Genomic DNA, 19,928 nt, shown 5'->3' with positions numbered 1-19,928 from the left:
AAATCATTTTCATGGGACATCCATAACAATATTTAACCTTGATATTTCGTGTTATGCAATAATGCTTAGGTAGCAATACACAGTTAGGAAAAAAACTTAAAATTGACACTCATAATTTTTAAACACCCCCTTTCCCCTCCTGTCTAACAAAGAAGGCTTTATATGTGTGTTATGCATGTATATACTTGTAGAAAGAGAATCTTCCATAGATTTGATTTCTAATGGTCATAAGGGTGAAATATAATCCCTTTTGGATGTAACCATGGCAACAATCTGCATTTCTTAGATACAAAATATAGCAAAAAAGGGGGGTGAACATGTCACAAAAGTCTCCAAAATTTGGTCTAAAGGAAAATTTCAATGAATTACAGTGATACCTTTCCTGAATCCATAGGTTTATATCTATCAAGTGGTCCAAAAAAAATCATATGTCTTCCTGCTCGTTTTTCCATAAAATTGAATCGAAAAGATCGAGCGCAAAATCTTTGTTGATAAACACTACAATAATTTATGGACCTATGAACGGTACGGATAGGAAAATACGGACTGTCAATCATTGAAATGGCCTATAAAACATGTTAAAATCAATCTAAATGTTCATATAAACCCACTAAGAAGGCTATATTATTCTTCAATTACCTAAAAATCAATTTTATTGTACAAAAACTTTCATATTTAAAAAATTCACAGGGGCCATAATGCGAAACTAAACTTCTAACTGTGTATTGCTACCTAAAGGATTAACATTTTTTTTCCCAATTCCACTTTAAATGGATTTCTGTTTTCTACTAGTTAAAACGAGCATTTTTGCCTGCTAGTTTTGAAAATCGGTTCAGAAATGAATATTTTATGAAGGTTAGCAGTTGACACTGAAATGCAACAAAAAAGTGATTTTATGAAACATGCCATGTCAAAGTGCATTTTCTCCATTTTTAGTCAATTTTCTAAAACTATACCTTCTAAGCCTGTCTTTCCTTGTTTAAAAACCTAAATTAACCTTAACAGTAGACAACTTTTACAAGTTAAAGCTATTTTAAAGCTCTAGAATGTCAATTTTGTTGTGTATTACCATACCAAGGCCTTGGTTAAAATTTAGTCAATACTGAATTTATTTATATAACAGCGGGGAAAAAATTGGGCTTAATTCATGCTAAATTGTGACTTTATACTTGCTAAAATAATAAATTTGATTTAGTCGCATGAAAAAATATAAAGCGTTCCCTTCTAAGGTTTCTACATAACGCGCAATCTTCTTTTCCAAGGGGTAGCCAATAAAGTATCAATTAATAACGGAACCAAGTCTAGGTGTCAAAATGTCTATATTGGTTGCTAAGGACAATAAACAACAAAACTAACATACATTGTCATACTAAAGGTTGTTTCTTCCTTAGAATTGTATCTTTAACCTAAATATCAATAGTTTTGTGGTATGTTTGTCTGAAAAAAAGGCAATTATTTGCTTTGTCAAATGCCATAAGGTAGCAATACACAGTTAGGAAAAAAACTTAAAATTGACACTCATAATTTTTAAACACCCCCTTTCCCCTCCTGTCTTACAAAGAAGGCTTTATATGTGTGTTATGCATGTATATACTTGTAGAAAGAGAATCTTCCATAGATTTGATTTCTAATGGTCATAAGGGTGAAATATAATCCCTTTTGGATGTAACCATGGCAACAATCTGCATTTCTTAGATACAAAATATAGCAAAAAAGGGGGGTGAACATGTCACAAAAGTCTCCAAAATTTGGTCTAAAGGAAAATTTCAATGAATTACAGTGATACCTTTCCTGAATCCATAGGTTTATATCTATCAAGTGGTCCAAAAAAAATCATATGTCTTCCTGCTCGTTTTTCCATAAAATTGAATTGAAAAGATCGAGCGCAAAATCTTTGTTGATAAACACTACAATAATTTATGGACCTATGAACGGTACGGATAGGAAAATACGGACTGTCAATCATTGAAATGGCCTATAAAACATGTTAAAATCAATCTAAATGTTCATATAAACCCACTAAGAAGGCTATATTATTCTTCAATTACCTAAAAATCAATTTTATTGTACAAAAACTTTCATATTTAAAAAATTCACAGGGGCCATAATGCGAAACTAAACTTCTAACTGTGTATTGCTACCTTAACAAATGATAGACCCCGTAAAGGCAGACCACATGTGACGTCAAAACGTCAAAATCGACCGATACGTTTTTAACACTTCCTCGACCGTTTTGGAGGTGGTTCAAAATTGTTGATGTTAATGTGAACGATATGACATATTGGGATGTAATTTGAAAACGCGGTTTCAACCACGTTTTTCAATGGAAAACGCTAGATGTCACGTGGCATGGATTTGTATGGACAATCTTGAGCAACACTTTTTTCGAGTTCTCCCTTGCCAGCATTATCACCGTATCTCTCTCATAGAACATTTATGAGATCAAATTGGCAGACGTGTTCAATAAGACCATATCTACCAGAAACGCTACAAAGCTTGAATTTGGTTCTCCCACAGGAGTTGGATAATCTCCCCAAGTCAACATTATGTCTTTCGTTGGATCTATGTCTCTTAGGTGTGAAGCTGTGGTAGCTACGAGAGGCGGCAATAATCGATTAAAACTGACGTGGAAAGGTAACACCCTTCCTTCGTAAGCTTCATTTTTATGAATCCCAGGTGGTTGTGTGGTCTAACGGGACGGCTACAGTGCATTTATTATTGCGATTTTGTCATTTTAGACTTCAATGCGATTTTAATTATTACGATTTTGGGAAGTAATCCTGCTTTATTCATATAAAATATCTTAAAATGCGAGTTTAAATTATTGCGTTTACAACTCTGTCGTAATTTTCGCAATAATAAAAACCTCGCAATAATTTCTGAATTTACAGTATCTCAGTAGCATGGGTTCTAATCCAGGCGAGGGAAGAACAAAAAAAACCAAGCGTTACAGATCTAACATTGTTGGGTTGATGTTTAAACTAGTTGTATATACATTATGTACACAGCCATGTATCACCAACACTGCTGGGGATCCAATGGATAAATATGTTGTAGAGTTGTCACTGACTCAGACGTACTTATAAATATAATTATTTTCTGTGACTGTATCTTACATTAATTTTTAGGATCCTTTACAATATATGATTTAGCTGATCTGTAAAAATAACATCTCCATGCCTTATATATCATGCACTGCAGTATGACGCTAGATTAAAATAGACGTGGAAAGGAAGCACCCGGCCACCGAAAGCTTCATTTTTATGAAGCCCAGGTGGTCGTGTGGTCTAGCGGGACGGCTACAGTAAGAAAAAAATATATCCGGACCTAATATTGTTGAGTTGATGTGTAGACGAGTTATATATATATATGGCCTTCCAAACACCGTTTCGATCCCTAAAATCACTGAAGAGAAATTAATTGTGAAATCCGGATCTGGTGTACTAAAAAATATTGACACCTTATGTTTGTGGCATAACATCTTTGCCACAAGTTTATTGTTTTATGTTTAGTATTAAATTTATATTAAGATCCATTTCGTTACATCTTGTCATCAATTTTATTTGGCAATCGCCAACGGCAGTCAGCAGGGTTAAAGAACATCAGTTGTTCGACCTGTTAGTCAAATGCGTTTTGTTTAAATACACTTTTACACAGACCCAGTGGAGTGGCAAGTAAATGTTTGAGTATTCAGTATTTGTTGGCAAGTCAGACATCGTTTGTTACCTCATGACTTGCACAATCCTGTAGTTATATAATAAATAAATATCTAATCGGTGGTCGGGTGTTTCCTTTCCACGTCTGTTTGAATCTAGCGTCGTACTGCAGTGCATAATATATAAGGCATAGAGATGTTATTTTTTACAGATCATATAAATTATAGATAGTAAAATTTATAAATATATAAACGAGTCTAAATTGAAAACTACGTTCAAACCTATGATTGCGTTGGATAAAAACCGGAATTTTTATACGTGTGCATGTTAAACAAATTTCGTTGTAGAAGGGTCTAAAAACAGCACAAACAACATTTCCAAAAGACCAAAAAAGTGAAAAAGTATATTTAAACAAAACGCATTTGACTAACAGGTCGAACAACTGATGTTCTTTAACCCTGCTGACTGCCATTGGCGATTGGCAAATAAAATTGATCACAAGATGTTACAAAATGGATCTTAAAATAAATTTAATACTAAACAGAAACACTTTTTAAACTTGTGGCCGCGATGTTATGCCACAAACATACGGTGTCAATATATTTTAGTACACCAGATCCGGATTTCGACAATAAATGTCTCTTCAGTGATGTTAGGGATCGAAACGGTATTTGGAAGGCCATATAAAGAGTATCCTCATTTTAAGAAAAAAGTACCCTCATTTATAAATTTTAATATGTATCGGAGTGTCTCTACAACCATAGTACAAACACATGAAAAAAGTTTATACAAAATATACAATTTTTACTGCTTGAAGATAGTTATATACGAATGATATAATCCAGTCACATATAAATGTCAAAATAGAGTAATCTTAATACCCAAACCGAATCGTAACGTACTACAGAAAAACAAAAAAATATAAGGTTCAACTTTTACAGACAATTAATTGACATATTTTTTAAACCAAATCAACGATATATTCAGTATATGGCATTTGTTAATGGACTTTTCTTTTTGAATTATCTGTTTAATTCGGTACGTTGGTTATTTTAATAATCAATCTACATGTGCATGATGTAAACCAAACGTCATGAATACACACATACTTAAGTTTTGTTTTTAAATCAGTTCATTGGAAAGTTTAAATAACTGTGTTTAAGATTATCCATTGACTGCAGATTGAGTCTTGAGATTGAGCACTCGATTTAACGTCGCCATTCTGACCAGGAGTAGCTGCAAACTTTTACATTCTGCACAGCCAAACGGATGCCCCACGTTGGGAATCGTTGTACTGTCGTTCGTAAGATGTGCAAGTGACCATATTTATATTTCACAGCCACCTTTACATATTTTCAAAATGCATTCAATATTTGCACAATTTTGTTTCTCTAAACAACAAAAAAAGGTGAATACTTAGAGAAGAAAAACATTAAAAATATTCTTTCGAAGTAGGTCTAATGATAAGGAAAGATAACTTTACCCTTTTAGTAATATGTGGTATTATCTGTATTTTCAATAAATAGTATACTTGCCTCCAAAATGTTTTGTGTTTTTAAAATCTCCAATCAAACGCATAACAAAGCAGTATTTTTTCTAAATTTTGGTTGATTTTTTTTCAGTCATTATCCAAATTAACATTATCATCATGATTAAACATTATTTGATGGACCTTTTGTATTTTCAGAATAATATAGGGTTATTGCATGAAAATTGGAGAATATTGTCCCGAGTAGAGTTTAAGATTTCACGAGCTTGCAATATATGTTCTACGAGGGACAATATTCCCCAATATTCATGCAATAACCCTTTTATTGTATAGCAATACAATATATTATTTGAAAGTAAAAATTAGATTGAACGATAAATTGATGACGTCATGAATTTTGAAGATTTATTGCACTAGTGCAATATTGGAATTTATTACATGCTAACTTTTGGTTACTTTCTGTGGTAAATATTATATGCCAGAGTTTGCGCATAAGAACATCAACTATTTTCACCACTGGTTCGATGGAACTGCTGGTGGACGATTCGTCCCAGTTGGCCTCACTTGCCTAGTAGTTAACACATCGGTGTTGTCATGAATATCAAAAATGTGGTCATTCTTTTTTTTTTTTTTTTTAAATTTCCTGTTTACAAAAATTAAATTTTTCGAAAACTACGGATTTTCTTATCCCAGTCATAGATTACCTTAGCCTATTTGGCACAAATTTTTTGGAATTTTTATCCTCAAAGCTCTTCGACTTTGTACTTATTGGCTTTATAAATATTTAAATATGAGCGTCACTGATGAGTCTTTTGTAGACGAAAAAGATTTAAATGTATTATGTATTCGGAATTGTAATAACAGTACGCATATTTATAAATAATTTCTCTACTTACAAGAAAAAAAATCAAAACCAAAATATTTCACGGATATATCCAGGAGGAGATACATTCAAAGCATATTTTCTGTTTATTGTCGTTTCTGACCAAAATAATATAAAATTCCAACATTCATGGGTTTAGGAAATGAATAAGTAAACTTTATCAGTTAGTCTACTGATTTTCTTACCTTCAAGTTCATTATTTTGTCCTTTATCAAAGTATTCCCTAATATTTAAATCATTTAATCTACCTGAGGCATAGATTACCTTAGCTGTATTTAGCAAAACTTTTAGGAATTTTTGTCCTCAATGATCTTGAACTTCATACTTTATTTGGCCTTTTTAACTTGTTTGGATTCGAGCGTCACTGATGAGTCTTTTGTAGACGAAACGCGCGTCTGGTGTAATTGAAAAATTTAGGTCCTGGTATCTATGATGAGTTCATTTACTACCACTTGGTGAATGCCACTGCTAATGGAGATTTATTTCCCCCGAGGGTATCACCAGTCCAGTAGTCAGCATTTTTGTGCTGACATGAATTATCATTGATATAGTTATATTTATAAATTTACTGTTCACAAAATTGTAAAACTTTGAAATACTAAGGCTTTTTTTTTTACCTCAGGTATATATTACCCCAGCTGTATTTAGAAAAACTTTTAGGAATTTTTGTCCTCAATGCTCTTCAACTTCGTACTTTATTTGGCCTTTTTAACTCGTTTGGATTCGAGCGTCACTGATGAGTCTTTTGTAGAGGAAACGCGCATCTGGCGTATATACAAAATTTAATCCTAATATCTATGATGAGTTTATTTACTACCACTGGGTCGATGCCACTGCTGGTAGAGATTTATTTCCACGAGGGTATCACCGACCCAGTAGTCAGCACCTTTGTGCTGACATGAATAATCATTGATATGGTTATATTTATAAATTTACTGTTCACAAAATGTTGAACTTTTGAAATACTAAGGCTTTTCTACCTCAGGCATAGATTACCTTAGCTGTAGTTAGCAAAACTTTTAGAAATTTATGTACTCAATGCTCTTCAACTTCGTACTTTATTCGGACTTTTATGCAAAATTTAGGTCCTGGTATCTATGACATGAATTATCATTGATTTATAAATTTACTGTCATCAGGCCATCAAGGCTGGTCAGCTGATCAATCTTCAGCCACAAATTCAACACGTTTGTTTGTCATATATGGCAAGTGCGATGTATGAAAAAAAGAGACAACCGTCAGTCTTTTTCTATTCAAAACTTGTTTTCTTATATTACTATATACAAACTAAGATAAAAAAAAAATGTTGAGGAATAGCATTAACTCCTAACTAGGAAGACTGGGTGGGTAGATTGGATAAGCCTCTCTAGTTAAAACTGAACTACATTCAAAAGACTTGATTAATTTAAAAACATTTAGATGTAGTAATTTAAGTTATCTCAACTGTTGTAAGGTTTAATATAATGTGTAAAGAGCTTTTGCTTGAATTGTGCTGCTTTATATTATGAAAATCTTATTTCTTTTGTATTTTTAAGCTTTAATTAAAATCTGGCTATTTTTATTTATTATATTTATTTTCCTTATCCGTAAAAAAAGAATCAGATAACACAATAATACTCCGTTTTGTTTAAGGGAAAACGGTACTATTTATTCTGCCATAGGCGACAATACTAACATTTTCTAAATTTACCAGTTTTTATAATAAAAACTTGGATAAAACAGTTATGTGTGGTGTTTGTACTTTATTACTGTATTCTAAAAATTGAAGCCAAATAGTATCATGACCAATATCCAACGGAGCTGGTTTATGTTATCCATGCCCACCATCATTTTGCACCAAATTTATGAAATTTTGGAAGCCTTTTCGAAAAATTCTCTAGAAAATATTTCAATAGGTTTTAAAATTTATATAGTAAATATACAAACTGCAGTTATTCATAGATAAATAAAAAATATATTGTACCCTTACATCCAATCACAGCGCTCATAAGTTGACTTCCTTCACCTGTCTTGGGTACACAAAAGGCCAACCTAATGCTGGGAAAATGTAATACTACCGTTTTCCCTATAATGGACATGGTTACGGCAATGAAATATAATAATAAGAAAATAAGAAATATGTAGATAAAATGTGGCTATTCGCAATTTAAAGTGCCGGTTTTTAACTAGGTTCTATAGATTTGTAGACCTATTTCACAAGTATTTTATCAAATACATTTGACAATATATTAAATGCTACACATATCAAATCTCTTCAACATTCCGAAATATCGTCTTATTATTTATATGTAGTACCTATAATTTGCCTAAAATGTTATTTGAAATGATGCAGTTTGCTTGTAATTCTTCCAGTAAAACTATTTATTTTGCCAGTTTTACATGCAAATAGTGCCTAAAATGTACAATATATTTGACAATAATGTATAACTTGGACGTTTGGAACGTTGTATATTTTCTTGTTTACTTGTAATTGTTAGCTTATTTGACACAAGAAAATCATGTTTACTATTGCACTTTATTTACCAACATGCGTTAAGAGAACACTGTGCAAAATGTCGTAAAATTTGGCATGAATTGTGTCCTGGATTTAATGCGTCAGCAATTCATATGTACCAATTCAAAATAAATGATGATAACTATCACATAACGTAAATTTATACAGATCACAAGCATAATTATACAGGAAATGCATGTGAGCTGAAGATTTAATAAAATAATAAGGGTAGAAATACAGAGTCTTTAGAGTTTTATTGTTTTACTTTTTAATCGTTTCCCATTGTAATTTTCCGTAAGTAACGATTTATCAATTACATAAATCGTAATTATATAATTAGTTCCTAAAACCTAACATCTATATATTTTATTGACTAATTTTTCTAAAAAAGTTTACATTTACGTCTTAATGCACCTTTCGACAAATATATGTATGATGAGTCATTGCAGGGATTATTTTAATACATGATAACTTTAATATAGCAGATATTGTTAACGATTTCTGTAGAAATTTATCATCATCAACGTTTGATGTGATTTGAAATTTGTTCCACAACGTCTATCAACCAGTTAGGGTAAAAGTTGTATCCGGAATATTTCTCAGATCTGCCGAGTCATAGTCTTTCCCTGTGTATAGCTCTGTCCAAACTGGACAGTGGTCACTGACAACACCTCCCCACGACCATCCGTTAGGTATCAATGGACTTGTCAGATTTTCTCTTATAACACCTGAATTACCTCGAAAATAGAAATATAAAATAATTACACAAATTATAATGCTCACAATCATGATAATCTGCTTATAATCCAATTTTTTAAGAACATGCACATTTTAGATATTGATACTTTCTACTAAAGCTAAAATTGTGAACCTATTGACAACAATCAGTTTTATTTTATATCTTTCGATTATAAACCATACAAGCTAAGTTTTGCACGAGAGAAGAAGAACTTTATTTTTAAAGAAGCGAGAAAGAAATTTTTTAAAACATATACTTTCCCATAATAAAATGAATATATGAATAGATGATCTTAGCTGTATTTGATCCTCAATATTCTTTCTCAAATGTTTTTTTTCTCGGCCTTTTCAATTTTTGGTAAGAGTGTCACTGATTTGGTTCGAGTGTCACTGACAAGGTTTTTTTGGAGAAGAAACGCGCGTGAAGCATACAAAATTATAATCCTGGTATCTTTGATGAAATTTTTTTATAAAACTAATGAATAAACATTTACCAATACACGAATTAATTAAATTAAAGAATACACAAACTTTAAGCATTGGTATGGAACAGGTTATAGAAATTTAACTCATGCACTTTTCATTTAAGTCTAAAAGTAACGAAAGCTACGCGACGCGATATATTGTGACATCTTTTGAACTTATTATGCTGAAGATCATTCCCCACCAGTTTATAAGAAAAATGTACATTTCCAGTGAGTTTGTTTTAATTATTTGTAGGTTTTCTAAACCTTGTGTATTTGTGTTTTAACTCGCGTCGAAGGCAGTTTTTGTGGAAAAGAAAGATATATGATTACTTTGTATTACATCCCTTTTTATTAGAGGTGTCAAGCATTATTTCAATTTTTGACTATTTTAGTCAAATGTACATTGAATTGTACATCGATGTTTTGTCATTTGTACTTGCATATTATCCCTGTTTTGTGCTTATATACCAGTATTAAGGTAAGCTACAAGGAAAGTGAACAAGATAACGTGCGTCACATCTCTTTGACAACCATAAAACAAACCTTCATTTGACCTTTTAACGCGCGTCTGGCGTTCACAGCCTGGTATCTTCGATGAGTCTTTTTACATAAGTACTACGTTAGTAAGTTAAGGCGAGATACCTTGATGAAATATGAGCATGAATGTCATTGTCAATGATACGACGCATGTATAGTGGATCATTGACTGCATAGTTTACTAGATAAACTTAGTTTACCCTTGCTTAATCTTTATGGTTTTGTGATATGTCTTTGACGAATATTGATTGACTCTTTGTTATATTATTATTTTTCCAACTTTAATATTAACATTTTTATAATGAGTTTGTAATACTAAAAAATACATTGTTCCTCTTGGTTAATCATTGACGTATACGGTTGTATTTGGCCTCCCGTAAAACCTGAAGATAACACGATGGTTATAGTTGTTGTCTCATTTATCAGTTTTCAATATGTCAGATAATTTTTATGCTTCAATATTTTAACGAGTGTCAAATATTGCAGACAGATGAAATTAATCAATACCTGAAAATGCCTTATTTGTTCTGCTACTTATCCATATATGATCATAAATCTGGCTACCTTCAAGGTTGCTATTGCTGATGTTCGTAAACTCGCCAACTGGAACACAGTTACTATATCCTTTCTCTCTCATAATATCAAAGTCTAATAAGAAATAAAGTAATTTTTAAAAAGGTCAGATTGTTAACAATTGTATAAAATCATTAATATCAGTTGTTCATGCGTTGACTAAGATATGAAGTTATTGTTTTTAAGTACTATTTTTTATGTTTGAAAACAAACATTTAAGTAGACAGAAATTTCACTGCTTTTGTGTGCAATGCAGAACTGTTTTGTTACGTCTATTTCATCTCCTGGATACAGCCTTATTTTAGCTTCAGGATTGTAACCACTAATAATTCAAATTATTATAAACAAGTGTAAACTGTGGTCTACCGATGTTCAAACTCATAAATTGTTTTGATATACGAACGAAGACACAAGGGGAACCTGGGGGATCGCAATAACTTCAAGCACATTTAGACCTGGTGCATGCATCGACGAGAGAGCTATTTGATAAAAAGTAAAATCCCCAAAATACTGAACTCCGAGGAATATTCAAAAAGGAAAGTCCCTAATCAAATGGCAAAATAGAAAGCTCACACACATCAAACGAATGGATAACAAGTGTCATATTCCTTGGTACAGGCATTTTCTCATGTAGAAAAAATGGTGGATTGAACCCGGTTTTAAAGCTAGCTTAAACTCTCACTTGTATGACACTCGCATCAAATTCCATTACAATAACAACGATGTGTGAACAAAACAAACAGAAACAGTAGGTACAAATGTCAAAAATAGGGATACCGCAGTCAACATTGTGTTATCATCTTAATTACTATAATAACAAACAAATGTAACCACGAAGCACAAAAATGCACACATCAAATTAAACATCCTCATTTTGCTTACGATTGTATTTTTTAAATACTAATTATTCTTTCTACCTTTAGTTTTATTTGAAATTTTGTTAAGAACTACTAGTATAGGCATAATTCACAGGCATTGACATCAGTATTGGTCATATTACGGAGATCTTCAGGTTAATGTCTCGAGTTTTACCTTCTTAAATGGGGTCATCATCAGCTCTCATAAGATTGAAATATGATATAATTTAACTTGAATAAACTGTGGGTTGCGTATACGCTTAGCTTTATTTGGCATCACTTTTAGGAATTTTCGTCCTAAAGGTGGAATGGGTGTCTTCCTCCATCTTGGATTGCAAAAAACAGAAAACCAAAGGTCCAGATTTTCTTTGAAGTCATCAAAATTTGATGCAGGAATGCATATATTTAATGTGAATTTCCATTGAAAAGAAACCAATTTATAGGAATATAACTTATAAATATTAATATTTTTGCAAATGTTGATTGATTTTTGTTGTTTTAATTTTTTTTCTAAAATTGGTATTTTAAGGGGAGATAACTCTAAAACAGTGCATTTTCTGAATAAATCTACATGGAATTTTCCTGTTTTGTATTTTAGTCGGGAAAAACGTACGGTGACCCTATCTTTTCATTTGATAATCTCAATGCATTGTCTGAAAGCAATCTTTTCCTCAAGTATTAAACAATTCTATCATTTTGTTAAGTGTCAAATCCCAAAATGGTGTTTTTTCCCGTATAATCCATACAAATTTGTCATTTTGTCGCGTCCTGTAGCTTGAGTAAATGCGCGGTGATCTATCATTTTTATTATATTTTTAAGTGAGAGGGTTAGCCCTATAGAACCAGGTTTAATCCACCATTTTCTACATTTGAAAATGCCTGTACCAAGTCAGGAATATGACAGTTCTCGTCCATTCGTTTTTGATGCGTTTTGTTATTTGATTTTGCCATGTGATTATGGACTTTCCGAATTGATTTTCCTCTAAGTTCTGTATTTTTGTGATTTTACTTTTTTTAACATATATCAATAGATACGTTTTGGCAAAATATGAACAAATTCTATCATTTCTATTTTAGACTCCCATACCACCTTAATGATCTCCAACTTCGTACTTTATTTGGTTTTTAACTGTTTTGGATTCGAACGCCACTACTGAGTCTTTTGTAGACGAAACGCGCGTCTGGCGTATATACAAAAATTAGTCCTGGTATCTATGATGAGTTTATTTATCATACCTTCCATTTTTGGGTCTAAATTGAAATCTCCTAACATAATAATATCCTCCTCTCCTGAAATAATATTAAAATAGCATATTATAAAATCATTGTTGCATGACGCTGTTTTTGTCACATTCAAAATAAGCATTAAATCTTAAGGTAGCTTTTAAATACCTTAACGATTTAATCTAAAATATCTGAACAGGAGGTAAAATTATATGAGTCTGTCATTCTGCTAGGTTGATAATTATGTGATTGACGATTTTTTACAACAAACATACAATTCTAGACAAGCTAACACAAAACCCGGGACTTTGTTGATTACTTCTTTGACACAATTACTAGCCTTGGGAATGGGTTTACTGCACTGCTACAAACGTATTTGGTTACCTGGGTATTGTTTTTCTATGGCATCTATCACTTCAGGTACTTTATCTATCTCCTTCTGAAGCCTTTCGAAGTCTTCATTATCCAAACCAGTAGCTTTTAGATGTACACTCGCTATTATACAATCAAATTTTTTGATCTACAAAACACGTTTTATAACTGTATTTTCACCAGATCTTTATAAAATTATAATACTCAGCATTCAACAAATATAAAAAAGAATCATATTGCAGAATGCCAAGACCATCAACACTGTGCTTCTGCAAAAGCGAGGCGACATATATAAAAGGGATATTTCAACTCCTAAGTCCAAAACAGACTGACCATGCAATTTAATTGTCTGTATCGTCTTCTCTTAATTATTATCATCATCATTGCCTTTGTCTTCAATACATTTTATATTAAAAAAAGGTCAACCTTAGCGTTGTAAAGGGGAAAAAACAAAAAAAACAACAACACTACAAAACACTTCAAAGTTAACTAAATATTAAGAGAATTCAACAACTGGAAGTGAGTTAACGTGCTCTGCATGGGTCAACCTGCAATCAGGTGTTACCATCATTATTAATAAAAATCCGATGTGGTTTGCTGCATTGGGTTGAAGTCATAAAAACGGAAAGGAAAGACTGATTATGGCTGAGCGAAATATAACACATCCATGGATTTTTGTGAAACCTCCTCAAAGATACCATGCTCATAATTTGGTATGCCAGACGAGCCTTTTGTCTACATAAGACTCATGTCAATTAATCGAACGCAGCACAGATACTAGTAGTCTCAATACGGTCAATCAAACGATGCTACTGTCAATAAAATTAAATAAGAAATGCCTCCAACTTTAACATCAAGGACCTTTGATTCAATAACTGCCTTCGATCGATTATTGTTTCCAGCAACAATCTATTTAACAAATCATGATAAAGCCGAAAGTCCTGTTAATTCGTCAAAGCTCGGATATATAAATAACTTATGCGAATGTTGCGTCGATGTTGCAACAAAAATGAAAAGTAAACAATTAGAACTCTTAGTCGTATCATTTGTAGAATTAGGTTCTTATTTGACCATCACTGTCAATATCAGGTTGCAAGTATGAAACTACATCTAACTGTTCGTTTGGTTTTAACTATTTCAAGTTTAATGAGATAGATGCCGAAAAGCAAACGAACTTTGAATTACACGTGAGATACCCTTGTTTATACCGTACAGTAGAATGAATATTTTAATATAATGGTAAAACCTTTTATATGACTTAAATGGTTAACAACTGTTATTTTTTTAGGTTTGCTAAAGCATGCACTTCTATTCAATTATCCTTCAAGTTAAGTATTGATATTCCATGATAACATAAGTATTGTAAATGATCCTATACTTGATATATTTCCAAATAGGAAATGATATTCCATTCCTAATAAGTCTGTCAAATACCGGGCTTATATTTTATTTGACGGACGCATGTTTCGTCTACATTAGACTCATACGAGGTACTAAACATTTAATAAATGACACGATGTGCAAATGCCAACTTTTATTAGACAAATTATATAAATGAAGGCATGTATATATATGTATAAATTACTCCATACTTCCAATGAAACATGACAAAAACTTATTACTTAATATATTTTTAATCCAAAAACAATTGATTGTGTTCAATTATTTTTCTTGCATGCGGTCAGTTTTATTTTATCAAAATAAACTACATAATGTGCCTGTACCAAGTCCGGATCGTGAGGTTTTTGTGGTATATTTGATTGTTTTTGTTTTAACGTCTAATTTTAGTTTGTGTGGTAGTTGGCATAGTCTTATATTTTCTGTCAAATATCTTGGATAATTCCTGTTACCATTTTATGTATTATTTGATCCCTATGAATATTTTGAATATGATGGAATTAATCTGAGTAACTATTAATTTTTTCTATTCGATGGTAAATATTTATCGAATTGTACGAAAGTGAATGTAATTACTTCTTATGTATTTGTAATTACTGTTATTAAAAAGTAAACAACCGAACTCCAAGGAAAATTCAAAACGGAAAGTCCTTTATCAAATGGCAAAATCAACAGCTCAAACACATCAAACGAATGGAAAGCATTTTCCAGACTTGGTACAGGCATTTCCCAATAAAGAAAATGGTGGAGTAAACCTGGTTTTATAGCTAGTTAAATCTCTCACTAGTATGACAGTCGCATAGAATTCCATAAATATTTTTGTATATTAAACTTACCTTAAACGTTCCAATAAATGGTGCCCTAGTAAATGGTTTAGGTGAGTTATTTGGTTTTTCTAGCAACGCTGAATGATTTAATGTTATCCCCCTTGCGGTGTCGTATAAAAAGCCATTGTATTCCATACTCTACAAAAATACAATAATTAATTATTATCTTAACAAAAACTGGAAAAAAAACCACCAAACATGTTTTTCATTTTGATGTTATTCTAGCATGTCAATCGAGTTCTTTGCACCTTGCCTTACCTTGGAATCTTGGGATTATACAATTATTTGTTTTCTTCCTTTAATTTATTTCTAGACTACAGCGTTAGCTAATAGTACACTCGGAGATGCCACCGTCAGCCACGCTGATTAATTTATATAACTATAATAATCCAAGAGGTACCGATTAATGGTAAATGATCTGGCTGTACCCTTTGTGTGTCATAGCAATTTGAAGAAAAACTATAATTAAAAAGATAATTGCAAACAAGCAGAAAAGCGAAAGGCTAAACACACTTTTTTCTAACTAGGAATAATCGTTATTGCTATTTCTACAGAGGTGACATACTCGGTACATCCTCCCAGTAGCATCTGATACTACATACTGCCACTTGCCACGATGTCCTGACCAATTCTTTGTACAGGATAAAGATGGACTATTCAGTTCTTCACAGATCTACAATCAAAAACATAAAATTTGCATGTGTAATAGTCTATAATCGGTTACATCCACATCATTTGAACTATGGCAGATAATTGTCTCAATTGCAATCATACTATATATCCAGATTTAAAAAAAAATTAATTAGCCCTTTAAGAAGCTTTTACAAAAAACGTTTTATCATATAAAATACTTATATAATAATATAAATTCGCATTATTATTGACTTTAAATGTACTTTCTGAGTATGTCATGTGTACAGTCATCAATTCTAATCATATTGATGAGTTTTCAAAACAAAATTATGATACAAGACCGTTCAGCTAATTCAATTATATATATTCATTTAACTTTGACAAGCTAAGCCCGCATTGCTTACCTGAATTCGTTTTGGCTTTGATAAGAGCAAACGAGCAGCCGAAAATACAGGTAGAAAGCAATAAAATATTTTGGCACAGGGCCTAGTGATTAGCATTCCTTAAGGTTGAAAATACAACCTACTGTAGAGAAAAAAGCACATACATCAGACATTCCATTTCTGAACAGCAATGAAATATAAAGAAAGGTTAAATAATCCTAATGATTTAGAATGTGAAGACAATATAATGAAAACGAAACAATGATCCAGCAAACTACAGACGAAATAAGACGACAGACGCTTACATGGTAAGTTTTATAGGTAAATACCTTTTCCAGGGCCTTTTTATCAGCCAGCTCTTGAAATGCTATTAAACTAAATCTGAAATTTAACGAAAGTGATATAATTATTTGTATTCTAATTCTACTTTCTTTGCTACTCAATGATCAGGGCATTGAGCTCCATCTTTTATATCTCGTGAATTCGTTTCTTCGAAAAGAACCAACTATTTTTATAATGTTTCGGTTTAATCCTTTTATCATATAACACAAAACATTATGCCCTTTTAATTGTCGTAATTACAGGTGTGTATGTTTATGAAGAAGTATTGTTTACTACATTTTGCCTTTTACCTTATCCTTAAACTTCATTGTCTGCTGAATAAATAATATTATACCATTGTATAATTCATAGTTTGGTGACTTCGTAACGTGCATGTACTCGATTGAACTAGAAATAAATGATATCACAGGCATAACTTGGCGTGATTCATATCGAGACTAACAACAAAAGAGATTACTCGCTTCATAAATATCGTGCGTCTTTGTTTTTTTTATTGATTTCATACCGCTTAAACCCAAACATTTAATATGTACTTATACGAGGAAACATTTGGAGCTATATGACTGAGATGTAACTAAAGAATGCAATTGGATATACTGCATGTAGTATTTTTATAACCTAAGGTGAAATTGCTGAAAAGACCTCCCCTAAATTATTGAAATCTATTTATTTTGCATCAATCATTATATGTTGGTATAAATTGTATATACCCAAACGGGATACCGGCCTCATGTGTGTACCTAAAATGGGATGGCTACTCAAAAAATATATTTTATGACAAGAGCGATGACTTCAATTTTCCCATTTTTAAAACTTTCCACCAGCAACTGCGTATAAAGTATTTATCTTCAGTGGATGCGGTATTTCAAGGCTTCGTTGCTATCAAAAAAGCAAATAAATGAAAGAAAAAGCTACACAGCAAAGCACTCTCAGCATTAGAGTTTTAATGGTCGATAAATGAGTTAATTATCAGACTGTCTGTGTGAATAACCAGTATAAATGGGTTCGTATTACTACTCATGTCTTCGTCTCAATTGTGACATGGTACACAGATTTATTCTTTTAAGAAATAACTCATGAAAGCCATAGGTTTGTTAGACATTTACACATGGTCTGGGCCGTGATATTCGAATTTTATATAGAGCGTTTACATGTGTAAATGTCAAAGAAATCTATGGCTTCCATGACTTATTTTGCTTTTAATAGGACAAATACGGTAATTTTAAAACTGAAGCGGAGGTAAAATTGCATGCCGTGTGTAGGGATGTTCTATTTTACCACCTGTAAGATAAAAGCTACAAATTTCAAATAAATCTAAGTCTAACATGAACTAATTCGCAAATAGGCACTAGTAAAAATGTGTCCGATTCTTATACTTCTGAACCCAATCATTCTTTTTTTAGTTTGCTACTATTTACTGTCAAATCCAGAGTTGACATGTCGTAACTAAGGAGTGAGCCGAGCTGTTGACTTGCCGAAATTCCCAAATGTGCGAATCATGCAATAGTATAGAAATTAAACAACACCTACCTTAACACTCCATTTTGATATTTTAATGCAGTATTATCCGATCTTAGGGCGTAAAGGTAATGGAAAACCTTCAGCTAAAGAGTTTTCATTCGTATGACGTCATGTTATTAAATGACGTTAATGCGCCAATATCATTTATGACATTTCGCAGATTTTTTTTATTGTGATTTTATACTTTTTTGAAGCTCTTGTGCTTTTATCCTTTTTGTTATGCATTAAGGATAACGATTCTGTAGTTTTTTTGAACTTACACATAACGAAATCGACATAGTGTCTGACCCTTTTAGTTATATATCCCCGTATTATATGTCTCTGTCTTTTTAGACGTTTGGACCTGATAAAAGATAATTAATAACAATGATAATCCTGGTATCTTTGATAACTAATGTCTTATGTTTGAGAACTGTTGGTACTTATTTCTTTCTTTCGACTTTGATTATTACGTTCTCTTTTTGCATCTCTTTAAAATCGGTAGTGTTTAATTGTCATGATCCATACATTGTATCTTCGGGTCTATCAAATGCGTCTTAATTGACATTTTATTGCTTGTCCCTCTTTGACATTATTATTTTGTTTTTCATTTTTTTATACCTTCAATTAATATATAAAATTTGCTTCTTACGACGCACATTACTGTATGCCTTCAGCTAAGCACGTGTCAATTAAATATTTATCTTATCTTCTTTTTCATCAGATTGTTTTCATGAAACTTACCCATTTTCCAGGATTGTCATACATACAACTTCTTTTACTCCTGGATTATTAGCTTTTTCTTCATCGAATCTTTCTATATTCCAACTAGCTATTCGTACTACACCTTTTCGTCCATGTTTAAACTTAAATGGTGTCACTGTTGGTCGAGAATATGATTTAATTATGTTAATGATGGGTTCTAATACCTTTAATATATTTTCCATGGATTCGGATAAACGCCTTTTTCTGCTATTAGGTCTCTCCATCGTTAAAACGGTATGAATGATTTTAGTGAATAGAGCTATTTTACAAAATGAAATCGTTTCAAAATTTAATATGTTCTAGAATTATTAAATTAATACATCCGCCTTGCATGTCAAACTTTAACATCTTATATTATTATCCATATGTGCGAATAAGGAAATGCAGCATACTATTGAACTGTACATGACCTTCCAGTCCGGGTTCATCAGAGGAGATTGTAAACCTTAACTCTACACTATACGAAATCTACTATTTTTTAAGAGGTTGATTGACCCAAAGAATCCGAGTCGAACATTTTAATATTTAGATTACTTTTATTATATCAAAGTCGATTTCACTTTTGTCTTATAAAAAACAATTTAGTAAACAAATTATTGTGAAATTTACCCTTGAGGTTTTTATAATTTAAGTAGGCTTGCGCTATAAACGGAATATATATTTTGTGAAGGTACATCACTGATCAACACTTTTATTATTCACACACACTGTAATAAATTCACGATAAATAGTTTACTTTAAACCATGTGTCTTTTAAAAGTTTGATTGATCATACCCAATATTATTCATG

The 19,928-nt window shown here is 31.9% G+C and overlaps 1 protein-coding gene across 1 annotated transcript; it reads right to left on the bottom strand.

The window, feature by feature from the left end:
* Positions 1 to 9,083: 9,083 nt before the first annotated feature.
* Positions 9,084 to 19,422, bottom strand: LOC134722379 (endonuclease/exonuclease/phosphatase family domain-containing protein 1-like). Its single transcript, XM_063585997.1, has 8 exons — positions 19,118 to 19,422; positions 16,861 to 16,912; positions 16,081 to 16,188; positions 15,525 to 15,653; positions 13,303 to 13,438; positions 12,931 to 12,984; positions 10,772 to 10,912; positions 9,084 to 9,259 (listed from the first exon to the last, which is right to left on the bottom strand). The coding sequence occupies exons 1-8, from the start codon at positions 19,360 to 19,362 to the stop codon at positions 9,084 to 9,086; spliced, it is 1,041 nt and encodes a 346-aa protein (XP_063442067.1). The 5' UTR covers positions 19,363 to 19,422.
* Positions 19,423 to 19,928: the final 506 nt, after the last annotated feature.

Source organism: Mytilus trossulus, chromosome 6 (genome assembly GCF_036588685.1).
Source record: "Mytilus trossulus isolate FHL-02 chromosome 6, PNRI_Mtr1.1.1.hap1, whole genome shotgun sequence".
Classification (NCBI taxonomy): domain Eukaryota; kingdom Metazoa; phylum Mollusca; class Bivalvia; order Mytilida; family Mytilidae; genus Mytilus; species Mytilus trossulus.
This window is presented reverse-complemented; position numbering and strand designations above follow the sequence as displayed.